The 13,636-nt window shown below is 44.0% G+C and overlaps 1 protein-coding gene across 3 annotated transcripts in view; it reads left to right on the forward strand.

Moving 5' to 3' along the window:
* The window catches only part of LOC126272610 (methyl farnesoate epoxidase-like), a 166,363-nt gene extending 158,038 nt beyond the window's left edge, over positions 1-8,325 (forward strand). For all 3 annotated transcript variants that reach the window (XM_049975555.1, XM_049975554.1, XM_049975556.1), the window contains one exon: positions 7,785-8,325. In XM_049975555.1, coding sequence (XP_049831512.1) covers positions 7,785-8,108 — 324 coding nt within the window. In that variant the 3' untranslated portion in view covers positions 8,109-8,325. The remainder of the gene's footprint in view (positions 1-7,784) is intronic.
* Positions 8,326-13,636: the final 5,311 nt, after the last annotated feature.

Here is a 13,636-nt window from a genome sequence, read left to right on the forward strand (position 1 = left end):
TTTATATCATGTTAATAGCGGTTAACATCAATGTTTGTGTTGAACGGATTTCTAATTTTTCTGGTATGTAGTTAGTCGATAACGTTATCAGATATCACAATCTTTCGTGAATGTCTATTATGAAATAGTACAGGGTGGTTATAATTAAAATTTCGATACTTAAGCCAGTGTAGACGGACAACTACCGTATGGGTAGTTCAGATTGTGCACTGCAAGATTTGCGTTGTTAATAGTGTTAGTGTGATGGCTTGCCGTTAGATGCCATTACTGATACGGCGACGTAGGGTTGAAACTCGAGCATCAGTGTGCGTTGCGCTGCAGACAAAAAAAATGGTTCAAATGGCTCTGAGCACTATGGGACTTAACAGCTTAGGTCATCAGTCCCCTAGAACTTAGAACTACTTAAACATAACTAACCGAAGGACACCACACAACACCCAGCCATCACGAGGCAGAGAAAATCCCTGACCCCGCCGGGAATCGAACCCGGGAACCCGGGCGTGGGAAGCGAGAACGCTACCGCACGACCACGAGATGCGGGCTCGCTGCAGGCAATCAACATGTATACGGACAGGGTGAACAGGGCTTTTTACTCGTAAAGGTGTTTTATCATTACAACAGTGATGTTGCTGCTGCTCTTCGCGAGTATCGGCGCATTACAGGAATACGGAGAGGTCCTCTTTCCACATCGGCGATGAAGAACATAATTCGGAAATTCGTATTATCTGGTGATTTGTCAACTGCTTCTTGGAGAGACCGACAGCCCGCTGAGCCACAAACTGTTGAAGAAGCTACTGTTGACACGGTTGAGAATGATGGACGCAGTGTGCGATATTCAAGCAGTGCACGAGGTGTGTCGCGACAGCTGAACATTCCATGATCCACCGATCGAAAACTGCTGCGAACAATTGTGTAATGGTTATCTCTGGTTCGGTTCCAGGCTCTCGTGGGTACAGATGGTCGCCATATTTAGCAATATTGGTAATTCGGAACTTAAACGCGCTACACAATTAACAAATGTTACCTTCTCAGTGATTTGTTCGTTATATTTCTCTTTCACACGTCCTTACAAATTTTCCCACAAAGTTTCATTGTCCGACGAACATTCGTTTTTCATGGGTGCCCAGTCAAGTAATGAACATTTAAATATCACCATCCGTGCAGAAAAACGGCAGCTTAACAGTAAAAAGAAATGAGCAGTGGCTCTTTTCCAAGGTAGCAACTTTTATGGTAATACATCTATCTACATAATTACAGGAAGACGAGTGTCCGTTTGTTCGGTTGTAATTCATACAAACCTAGTTTTATTCCAATCTCAATGAAATTTTACACACTTTACTTCTAAGCCAAGTGGAAGATCACTGTCTACACAAGATTTCGTAATCTGACATGAAACATAGGAGTATGTAATATATACAGGGTGGTCCACTGATCGTGACCGGGCCAAATATCTCACGAAATAAGCGTCAAACGACAAAACAACAAAGAACGAAACCTGTCTAGCTTAAAGGGGGAACCAGATGGGGCTATGGTTGGCCCGCTAGATGGCGCTGCCATAGGCCAAACGGATATCAACTGCGCTTTTCTAAATAGGAGCCCCATTTTTATTACATATTCGTGTAGTACGTAAAGAAATATGAATGTTTTAGTTGGACCACTTTTTTCGCTTTGTGGTAGATGGCGATGTAATAGTCGCAGATATATGGCATACAATTTTAGACGAACAGTTGGTAACAGGTAGGTTTTTTAAATTAAAATACAGAACGTAGGTACGTTTGAACATTTTATTTCGGTTGTTCAAATGTGATACATGTGCCTTTGTGAACTTATCATTTCTGAGAACGGATGCTGTTACAGCGTAATTACCTGTAAATATCACATTAACGCAATAAATACTCAAAATGATGTCCGTCAACCTCAATGCAATACGTGTAACGAAATTCCTCTCAACAGCGAGTAGTTCGCCTTCCGTAATGTTCGCACATGCATTGACAACGCGCTGACGCATGTTGTCAGGCAATGTCGGTGAATCACGATAGCAAATATCCTTCAACATTCCGCACAGAAAGAAATCCGGGGACGTCAGATCCGGTGAACGTGTGAACACTGTGCTTCGACGACCAATCCACCTGCCATGAAATATGCTATTCAATACCGCTTCAACCGCACGCGAGATATGTGCCGGACATCCATCATGTCGGACGTACATCGACATTCTGTCACGCAGTGAAACATCTCGTACTAACATCGGTAGAACATTACGTAGGATATCAGCATACATTGCACCATTTAGATTGCCATCGATAAAATGAGGTCAATTATCCTTCCTCCCATAATGCGGCACCATACATTAACCCGCCAAGGTCGCTGATGTTCCACTTGTCGCGGCCATCGTGGATTTTCCGTTGCCCAATAATGCATATTATGCCGGTTTACGTTACCGCTGTTGGTCAATGACACTTCGTCACTAAATATAACGCGTGCAAAAAATCTATCACCGTGCCGTAATTTCTCTAGTGCCCAGTGACAGAACTGTACACGACGTTCAAAGTCCTCGCCATGCAATTCCTGGTGCATAGAAATATGGTACTGGTGCAATCGATGTTGATGTAGCATTCTCAACACCGAAGTTTTTGAGATTCCAGATTCTCGCACAATTTGTCTGCTAGTGATGTGCGGATTAGCCGCGACAGCAGCTAATACACCTACTTGGGCATCATCATTTGTTGCATGTCGTTTTTGACGTTTCACATGTGGCTGGACGCTTCCTGTTTCCTAAACTAACGTAACTATCCGGAAAACGGGCAGGACAGTCGGATGATGTCGTCCAGGATACCAAACAGCATACATAGCACACGTCCGTTGGGCATTTTGATCACAATAGCCATACATCAACACGATATCCACCTTTTCCGCAATTGGTAAACGGTCCATTTTAACACGGGTAATGTATTACGAAGCAAATACCGTCCGCACTGGCGGAATGTTACGTGATACGAAATACTTACACGTTTGTGACTATTACAGCGCCATCTATCACAAAGCGAAAAAAGTGGTCTAACATATTAAAACATTCATATTTCTTTACGTACTATACGAATATGTAATAAAAAAGGAGGTTCCTATTTAAAAAAAAAACGCAGTAGATATCTGTTTGACCTACGACAGCGCCATCTAGCTGGCCAACCATAGCGCCACCTGGTTTCCCTCTTCAAGCTAGACAAGTTTCGTTCTTTGTAGTTTCTTAGTTTTACGCTTATTTCGTGAAATATTTGGTCCGGTCACGATCAATGGACCACCCTGTATAAATGTGCAAGGCTGTTACAAAACTCTAAAAGTTCTTAGCCGGTTTACTTCAAATTTCTACACGATGCCCAAACGAATATTTAGACGGACACACGCTTTGTTTTTAATATACATAATGTATAAAAATATAAATAATGTTTATGAAGGAGAAACGTTGTTACCAAACATCTCGAAAAGTACTTGATCGATTTACTTCGGGTTTCTAGTTTCAGATGGAACAGTGGAGAAAATTAATGAAAAATTAAAGGCCTGACAAACAAAATATATCGTGGTAAACTGACCGTATTTCCTACCGCGAGAACAAATTACAGCTGCAATATCCGTCCTAGACATAGTACAATCAGACGATACTAGAGCGGTGACGAGTGAAATCTCGAAAATTTGATAGAAACATACTTGCTAAATCTTATTTATTGATTAGTTGCTGTTGTTACATATGGCATATACCCTAGAAGATATTTAAGTCCTCGTTTCACAGTTATTTTTGTTTTTAAAATCCAAAGTTCAAAAAATAGCCCTGAGCACTATGGGACCTAACATCTAAGGTCATCAGTCCCCTACAACTTAGAACTACTTAAACCTAACGACATCACACAACACCCAGCCATCACGAGGCAGAGAAAATCCCTGACCCCCCCGGGAACCGAACCCGGGAACCCGGGCGTGGGAAGCGAAAACGCTACCGCACGACCACGAGATGCGGCCGAAATCTATAGTGCCATACTAGCGTGAAGACAGTTCGAGGATATACAATGTTACCAAAAACAGTCTCTAGATCGCAGGCCGATTAAAAGATAGAACAGAACCCGAGATTTCCCGAACCATGACGTAAACTGTTCGAGTCGTGATCAAAAAGTCAGAACCAGAATCTTAGAACCTGATTTTAATGATTTCCACCGATGAAGACGTATTCATTCGTCACTTTCCGTTGATGTCCAATGATTCAATTATGCCCTTCGATTTAAAGCGACTGCAGTTTCCTATGAGACTTACGTACGCTTTGAGTGTCAACGAGGCACAGGGCCAATCACTTTGAGTGGCAGGTATTAAACATCCTGGGCAATGCTGGTCTCTGTCTAATATGCCAGTAAAATAGTGTCATTCGGATAATAATCAGTTTGTATAGATTGGCAGTAGTCACAATTTATAGTTACTATAGCTTATACTAGCAACCTGGAGTTGCTGGTAGTGCTTGCTAAGGGATGACGTGATGGAATTGATAGAACATGATGAGTGAACGAATAAATGGAAATACTGTTCTCCATTGATGAAATCATCTCAGTTTATCAGGCGTATTGTGGCATCGTATAGCTGCAACGTTTTGACGAGATTCCTACTAGGCATCTTCAGGTGGACGTCCAGTTCGTTCCTTTATACCCCAGGGCCAAGTGGGTGGGCCAGTCACGTGATCCTGAAACAGATGTCGCAGCCAGTGGTGGGAGCCCCTCAGCGGGGGTCCGGACGTCGAATCCCAGTGCTGCTTGTGTGTTCCTCTCACTGCCTCCAGAGCTTTCACCTCAGACCGTTCCCTCAATACTTTTGCTAATGCTACATCCCAGGTGGAGCTCAGCTTGGAATCGCTGTCCCGGTTGACAAGATCATCGAGTACTCTTATTCTAGCTGCGTCTTGGATGGCGGAATCGGAGAACCTCTTGCTTCGGAACAGCGCCTTTGCCTGTTCAAAAACAAACATGCGTCGTTCGTTGATGCACTGTCACACTGTGGGCACCTCCCACTATCCGCCGTAAGATGTCTCTCGGGAGCAAGCGACTAGCCCACCCATTGGGCCCTCGCTGTAGCGGATACAAAGCAACGAAGTGGACATGAAACTGATGTCTTGCTTGAAGATTACGAGTAGGAAACTCGTCGAGACGCTGAGACAACACGACGCTCGAAGGGGCTAACAACCCTAGAAGATTTCATCAATGAAATTCGTGGAGAAAGTCTGTATTTCTGAACAAATCTAGCGCACTAAAAATGTTTCCATTTAAAGCTTTTTTGTAAGAAATTATAAGACAGCCCTTATATTTAGATGCCATACTACATTGAATAGCCAAAGAAACTGGTACATCTGCCTAATGTCGTGTAGGGGCCCCGCGAGCATGCAGAAGGGCCGCAACACGTCGTGGCATGGACTCGAAGAATGTCCGAAGTTGTGCTGGAGGGAACTGACACAATGAATCCTGCAGGGCTGTCCATAAATCCGCAAGAGTGCTAGGGGCTGGAGATCTCTTCTGAATAGCTCGCTGCGAGGCATCCCAGATATACTCAATAATGTTCATGTCTGGGGAGCCTGGTGTGCTGCGGAAGTGCGTAAACTCAGAAGAGTGTTCCTGGAGCCACTCTGTAGCAATTCTGTAAGTGTGGGGTGTTGCACTGTCCTGCTGGAACAGCCCAGGTTCGTCGAAATTCACAATGGACATAAATGGATGGAGGTGATCAGACAGGATGCTTACGTACGTGTCACCTGTCACAGTCGTATTTAGACGTATCAGGTGTCCGTTATCACTCCAACTGCACATGCCCCACACCATTACAGAGCCTCCACTAGTTTGAAGAGTTCCCTGCTGACGTGGAGGGTCCATGGATTCATGGGGCTGTCCCCATACCCAAAAATGTCCGTCCGCCCGATACAATTTGAAACGAGACTCACCTCACGAGGCAACACGTTTCCAATCATGAACAGACCGCTGCGGTGTTGACGGGCCCAGACGAGGCGTAAAGCTTTGTGTTGTGCAGTCATCAAGGGCCGCGAAAGCCCATATCGATGTCGTTTCGTTCAATGGTTCGCGCGGCAACAGTTGTTGATAGCCCTGCATTTAAACCTGCAGCAATTTATTGTAGGGCTCCACTTCTGTCACGTTGAACGATTCTCTCCAGCCGTCGTTGGTTCTGTTTCTGCAGATCTTTTTCCGACAGCAGCGATGTCGCAGATTCATGATATTCACGGTACACTCGTGAAATGGTGGTACAGGAAAATCCCCACTTTATCGCTGCCACGGAAATGCTGGTCCCATCGCCCGTGCGCCTACTATAACATCAAGTTCAAACTCACTTGAATCTTGATATCCTGCCATTGTAGCAGCAGTAACCGATCTAACAACTGCGCTAGGCACTTGTTGTCTTATACAGGAGTTGCAGACCGCAGCGCCGTATTCTGGCTGTTTACATATCTCTGTATTTGATTACGCATGTCTATACCAGTTTCTTTGGCGCTTCAGTGTACATGCCATACTATTCCTCAGATATATTGTTAACTTAATGTTGTGTGCCTGCGTATTTCAGCACGCACAGCTTTAACAGGCGCTATAGTACAATTCCTTTATGTTGGCGGATCGCGCATGCCCGCCCAGACGCGGGAGATTGCTGCGTTGACAGTTGCACGCGCCAAGAGAAGCAGTGCCATAGTATAGTATAGTTCGCAAACTTACGTTTAGGGGAGGAGCGCACAGTTTATGAGGTAAAGCCATCACGGCCGCATTAACACTTTCGCTGCTACAGAGATGTGCTCCCCGCATTCCGCGCTGTGCGCGATTTTGTCATCACTGCATTGCTCGCCTGTGCAGACAGACGGTGTTCCGACTGCTTTGACACACTTATCATTCGATTTCACAAAAACTATTTGGCCCAAAAATTTGATTTTTACACGTCTTCTAGAGCGATGCCTTGCCTCTACAAATGACTTAATTTTATTTCGATGTTCAACGCGTGCAGCATTAAATGTAGTAAACCATTGTACGAAATTTTGAAGAGTGTATTCTTTCTGTATGGTCGATTTTAGTTGCCACTAGAAATTTCAAAAAATTACATTCAAACAAATAACATTCATGAAGTAAGACACTTCGATAATGTTTTTAAATAAAGAAAATATTAAGCACCAAATAAGGTTTGAACTTAGAATCTTTTGCTTAGCAGCAAACACATTGATCATTATACTAACGCAGCTCGTTATTCAACAGAATTCCTGGAGGACTTTAAAGCATCACGCAAAATACCGACAAGCACTGTTGGTGTGACTATGAATTACTCACGTTTCGTCGAAGTACAATAGGAAAGAAACAATTACCGGTGTTCTTTATTGCGAAAATGTGGTTAGTGAGAATGAATTTCCTTGCTATCGCCTGAATTAGGAGGCTTATTGCGTGTTTGGTTTAATTAATTAATAGAATATGAAGCAATTGGTATAATGAATGCTTTTTCCCTACTTTCTGTTAAAGAAAGTCTGCTATCAAGCCACTGCTTTTGTTCAATTGCTTTATTTATGACTGAACGTTTCTAAAACTGAAGACACTCGTCCGTGCTCTACCCTGCAGTCGAGCTCTGGCAACGTCGTCCTCTGTTCATTGGCCGCCTGTGTTTTCTGACGTCAGATGCGCAGAACGAACCTAGACTCGGCCGCCGTCGTAAATGACGCGCACTCTAATCTTTGCTGGAGCTTAACACTTCGTACGAGCGCTGACTGGCTGGTCTGTGTGCAGGGCACGTGGTTCTTCATCAGCCTGTGGTGCGCGATGTACGATAAGGGGCACTGGGGCGACCCGCACGTGTTCCGGCCGGAGCGCTTCCTCGACAGGGAGGCGGGCGCCTTCACGCGGGACCCGTACGTCATCAGCTTCGGCACCGGCGCGCGCTCCTGCCTCGGGATGCCTCTGGCCAAGAACAACCTGTTCCTCTTCCTGGGCGCCATCTTGCAGGACCTGGCCGTGTCGCTGCCGGCCGGCGAGCCCAGGCCGTCGACGGACCCACTGCCGGGGCTCACGGCCGCTCCCAGGCCGTTCAGGGCGCACTTCGCCACCAGATGAACATCGCAGCACCTGAGTCGACACTTCTGAATTCCATCCGTGTGCGTCTGTCGTCGAAACATAAAGTATTTGTATTTTTGTCGAATTTAGAAGTACAAGTCTATCATGGCGACTTTGTTTTTATAGCAACAATGGGCGTAATGTTACAACTGACAAAGTACATTTCAATTACGTTATACATAAACTCGTTGCCTCAATAAAGACTGCTACTATCAGAGTTATTGTTTGCACTTCTTAAGTAATAGAACCCAGTACGTTGTCCTCGATGGTGAGTGTTCATCGGAGGTGAGGGTATCATCTGGAGTGCCCCGGGGAAGTGTGGTAGGTCCGCTGCTGTTTTCTATCTACATAAGTGATCTTTTGGATAGGGTGGATAGCAATGTGCGGCTGTTTGCTGATGATTCTGTGGTGTATGGGAAGGTGTCATCGTTGAGTGATTGTAGGCGGATACAAGATGACTTGGACAGGATTTCTGATTGGTGTAAAGATGCCAGCTAACTTTAAATATAGATAAATGTAAATTAATGCTGATGAATAGGAAAAAGAATCATGTAATGTTTAGATACTCTATTAGTAGTGTAGCGCTTGACACAGTCACGTCGATTAAATACCGGGTAATCAAAAAGTCAGTATAAATTTGAAAACTGGATAAATTACTGAATAATGTAGATAGAGATCAACAAATTGACACACATGCTTAGAATGACATGGGGTTTTATTAGAATCGAAAAAAATACAAAAGTTTAAAAAATGTCCTACATCTGATCAGAATAGCAATAATTAGCATGACAACGCAAAGCGAAGATGATGTTCTTTACAGTAAATACTCAATATGTCCACTGTCATTCCTGAACAATAACTGTAGTCGAGGAATAATGCTGTGAACAGCACTGTAAAGCATGTCCGGAGTTATGGTGAGGCATTGGCGTCGGATGTTGTCTTTCAGCATCCCTAGAGATGTCTGTCGATCACGATACACTTGCGACTTCAGGTAACCCCAAAGCCAATAATCGCACGGACTGAGGTCTGGGGACCTGGGAGGCCAAGCATGACGAAAGTGGCGGCTGAGCACACGATCATCACCAAACGACGCGCGCATGAGATCTTTCACGCGTCTAGCAATATGGGGTGGTTTTTTTGTTTTAATAAAATCCCATGTCATTCTAAGCATATGTGTCAATTTTTACCTCTCTGTCTACATTATTCTGTGGTTTATTAAGTTTTGAATTTTATACCGACTTTTTGATCACCCGGTATTTGGGCATAACATTGCTGAGCGATGAAGTGGGACAAGCATGTAATGGCAGCTGTGGGTAAGGGGATATTCGTCTTCGGTTCATTGGTAGAATTTTGGGAAGATGTGGTTCATCTGTAAAGGAGACCGCTCATGAAACACTAATATGACCTATTCTTGAGTACTGCTAAAGCGTTTGGGATCCCTATCAGGTCGGATTGAGGGAAGATATAGAAGCAATTCAGAGGCTGGCTGCTAGATTTGTTACTGGCAGGTTTGATCATCACGCGAGTGTTACGCAAATGCTTCAGGAACTCGGGTGGTAGTCTCTAGAGGATAGGAGGCGTTCTTTTCGTGAATCGCTACTCAGGAAGTTTAGGGAACCAGCATTTGAGGCTGACTGCAGTACAATTTTACTGTCGCCAACCTATATTTCGCGGGAAGACCACAAAGATAAGATAAGAGAGATAAGGGCTCTTACAGAGGCATATAAGCAGTCATTTTTCCCTCGTTCTGTTTGGGAGTGGAACAGGGAGAGAAGATACTAGTTGTGGTACGAGGTACCCTCCGCCATGCGGAGTATGTAGATGTAGATGTACTGAAGTGGTATAACGGGTGATTTTGTTAAGTGGGGACAAACAGAGAATGAAGAGCAATAAAGGTCGTATTGTGAGCTTTCTGTATAAATTTATTTGTAGATAAAAATAGTGAATTTTTTTTCCAAACACTGTTGTCCCTCGTAAAGTGTGCTTTAGATATCCAATACAAATGCTGAATAATAATGACTGTTGGTTGACCCTTTGTTGCGCATGCAAACAGTGTAGTGAAACAAAACATTAAGCTTAGTGAAACACTGAATTTGAAATAGTAAACGCTAATCTAATTAAAGGCCAAAAGTAACTCACTGTGTTTCTGAACCATACAAAAGCACTGGGCGTATCAGCGTTTTACAGAGTCTGCACTTGGTCTCTCGTGATAGAAGCATGGATTTACAATGTCGCAGAATTCCAAAAAAAGATCGACTAGATGCAGTTATGTGGGCCGTAATTTCAGTCGAAGGGCTGCCATTTGCTTCTGACCTTGCGCCCAGATAAGTGAAACATTCAACTCGCTCAAAGGTCACTCCATCAAGGCTTACTGTGGGCTTTAAAGATTGATTTGTAACACTATACATATACTTTGTCTTTCCTTCATTCATTTTCAGGGCCACCTACTCTGTCCTTATTTGTAGAGCTAAGAAGACACTTTGTAGATCTCTAAATGTTCTACTCATTAGGTTCAAATCATTTATATATTCCAACAATAGTACTGACTTACAGTTGACAGTATCTCCTGTCTAGATATCCGATTCACGCACCACTTTTTCGAGTGCCAAATTGAAGAGTAGGCAGGAATACCCATTCCCTTGTCTTAGCCCAGTTAGTGTGGCAAATTGGGGTGATAGCCCTATGATAGTTCAGAAACATGGACAGTTACAAAGGAGGGCTAAAATAGACTGAGATTACAAGAAGGAAGTATATTGAGGAGAAGCTTTGGACCTGTGCATGAAAATGGGAGTTGGAGAAGACGAAGGAATGACGAGCTTTATGACCACTATAAAGAGGATGATTTGGTCAAGTTCATAAAGTTGTGTACAATGTGATGGGCTGGACATGTAATATTACTCGATGAGATAGACCCTACAAGGAAAGCCTGCTGCAGTGAACCTGGAGTAAGAAGAGCAAGAGGACGACGGTGGTTGAAATGGAGCGATGAGGTTGGAGAAGACACTACCCTAGTTGGTTGCCGTGACTGGTAGTCTACAGCCAAGTCCAGAAAAGAATGGCGGAAAATTATGGAGGAGGCCAAGTCTCATCCCAGGATGTAGTGCCAATGGGAGAAGAAGAACTAATTGTGTACTCAGCGCCAACTATTTAACTGAAACTCAGTCTTGAAGTACTTTATAAAACTTACTTGAAATGAACTGTAATTTCTGATTTGAAATGACAAAAACCAAATACTGCTCGCCCGCCGCGGTGGTCTAGCGGTTCTAGGCGCTCAGTCCGGAACCGCGCGATTGCTACGGTCGCAGGTTCGAATCCTGCCTCGGGCAGGGATGTGTGTGATGTCCTTATGTTAGTTAGGTTTAAGTAGTTCTAAGTTCTAGGGGACTGATGACCACAGCAGTTGAGTCCCATAGTGCTCAGAGCCATTTGAAGCATTTGAGTAGCGCGATAAGCTGTTTTTGCCTACTAGTTTTACTGGTGTCATAAGCGTGGACCAATTGTTAGTGCTTTCTCTGGAGACTGGTCTTTACTCTGGAGACAGTTTTGTTGTGTGAACTTGAGTATTTTCAACATGTCACACAGAGTGTCTGTAGCTCGTCCAATAGCTACATTCGATGAGAGATAATCTATGGAAACTTGTGACACGGTTTCACTTATGTGTTTATTTTTTGATATATGTTTTTCCAGATTATTCCGAGTTTCAGTGTTTATAGCTTCCTTACTGCCCCCTTACTAGGCGATGAAACACTTGTTCTAAGAAACGAAGTCCGATGCCTGGGACAGAAGATCCGCAGGTGAGAAATCTGCTAGGGAACAATCACGCGGCGCTTCTTTGCCAATCTGCTACAGTTGCATCTACCGAGACTCATGCGCTGCAAAAGTAACTCTCTACAAATTATCAGCATTTGAGCACAGCCAAAAAAAAATCAGTAGGGGCAGCAATATAAGCATTTTGCTGAACCAACACAGGCTGGCTTCGTGTGGATATAACGCAAGGCACAAATAACAAACTATTCAAAACTTCGCTAAGATTGGTGGAAGAGGGTTTTGCTTTAAAGAAAGTCTTTGTTGAAAACTTAAAACTGTGATTATTGCCAAAAAGACTATACAACATAAGAAGGCTATAATAATTACGAAATTTAAGAAGACTCTAACAATTACAAAATTCTCTCGTTACTAAAAACGCTACAGAAATTCCAAAAAAATTGCTTTATTTGTGACATAATGAAAATAAAGAAATCAAATTAACAGTAATCATGAGTGTTGTCTGAAGGACAAAGATTTCCTTCAGTTATTATTTCCGACAGACAAACATTTCATTCTTGTGCATGCATTGGTTACCTTCAAAAATTCCTCCGAGAAACCTTCTTCATCAATAGAGTCAATAATACACTTCTACAAACAAGTTTTCATCTCCATAATAAATTAGTCCAGATAACTTATCTCGGATTCACAAATATCAAATCTGGTTGTCTAAAAACTCGCTGCTCGCTACTATGCCTCAAATAGGAATGCATCAGCGCTGCACAACTAACAGGAGAGCGAGCAATCCATAGATGACGTTGTAGAACTCTGGTACCTCATGATAGCAAATGGTAGACGACACAATGTTTTGGCGTACACTTCACACTTTATTTTATAGAAACACGATGCATAAAAGGATACGTGATAAACCACACTCGTGTCACAGAGCGAACTGAACTGCTACCAGCAGCCATCAGAGATAAGACTGTGAGTTGTTTTCTCGGGCCAGCAATGCTAACGTTCCCACAGAACCCGCGCTTCCCAGTGTTGTGGATTTCTGTATGGAGGAGACAACTACCGGGGAGGGGGGGGGGGGGGGGGGAGTGTAAGTGCTAGTGTGGGTTGAGTTGTGTAGCGTGTAGAGATTATAGTGACAGGGACGGGCGGGTGCATGTTTGGTTTGGCCCATGCTGGTGGGGAAAATATATACCCCAGTACACGAGCATCAGGCAGGTCCATGAGGAGCTCACTGTCTGGAGGGGGCAGGCGAGTAGTGGAGATGGCCAGGTGACCATCATCGATGAAATGTGTATGCCGAGTTGTGGGATCAGTTTTGCAAGGAAAGGTGAGAAATTCCCGGGAACGGTCCACTGGGAACTCAGATGAGATTGTGCAGTCATCGTGGGCCCCTTTGACGGCCATTATCTTTTCTGTAATTCTCTGGGCAGAAGCAGCTGATGTCCAGTAGCGTCTGGAAAGATGGGGACACAGTTGCAGAGGGAGGAGGGCCAGGAGTTGGGGTGGGGGGGGTGGGAATCCAACATAATGGTCATAATGATAGAGTCCATATCGGGAGGCTTGTCGATGAGATACGAGGCAGGTTTCAATTAGTTGAAGGAGACTGTGACTGGCTTGTCAAAATGCAGAATGTCATAGGTATTGGGACTGTGTCGGAAAAGTTTATGTGGGCCCAGGAATGAAGGCTGAAGAGCGGCATGGACAGTATCATCACGCAGCATGATGTGGTCGCACGTGGCCAGGTCTTTGGAGATGAAACTTTTAGA

Source organism: Schistocerca gregaria, chromosome 5 (genome assembly GCF_023897955.1).
Source record: "Schistocerca gregaria isolate iqSchGreg1 chromosome 5, iqSchGreg1.2, whole genome shotgun sequence".
Taxonomy (NCBI): domain Eukaryota; kingdom Metazoa; phylum Arthropoda; class Insecta; order Orthoptera; family Acrididae; genus Schistocerca; species Schistocerca gregaria.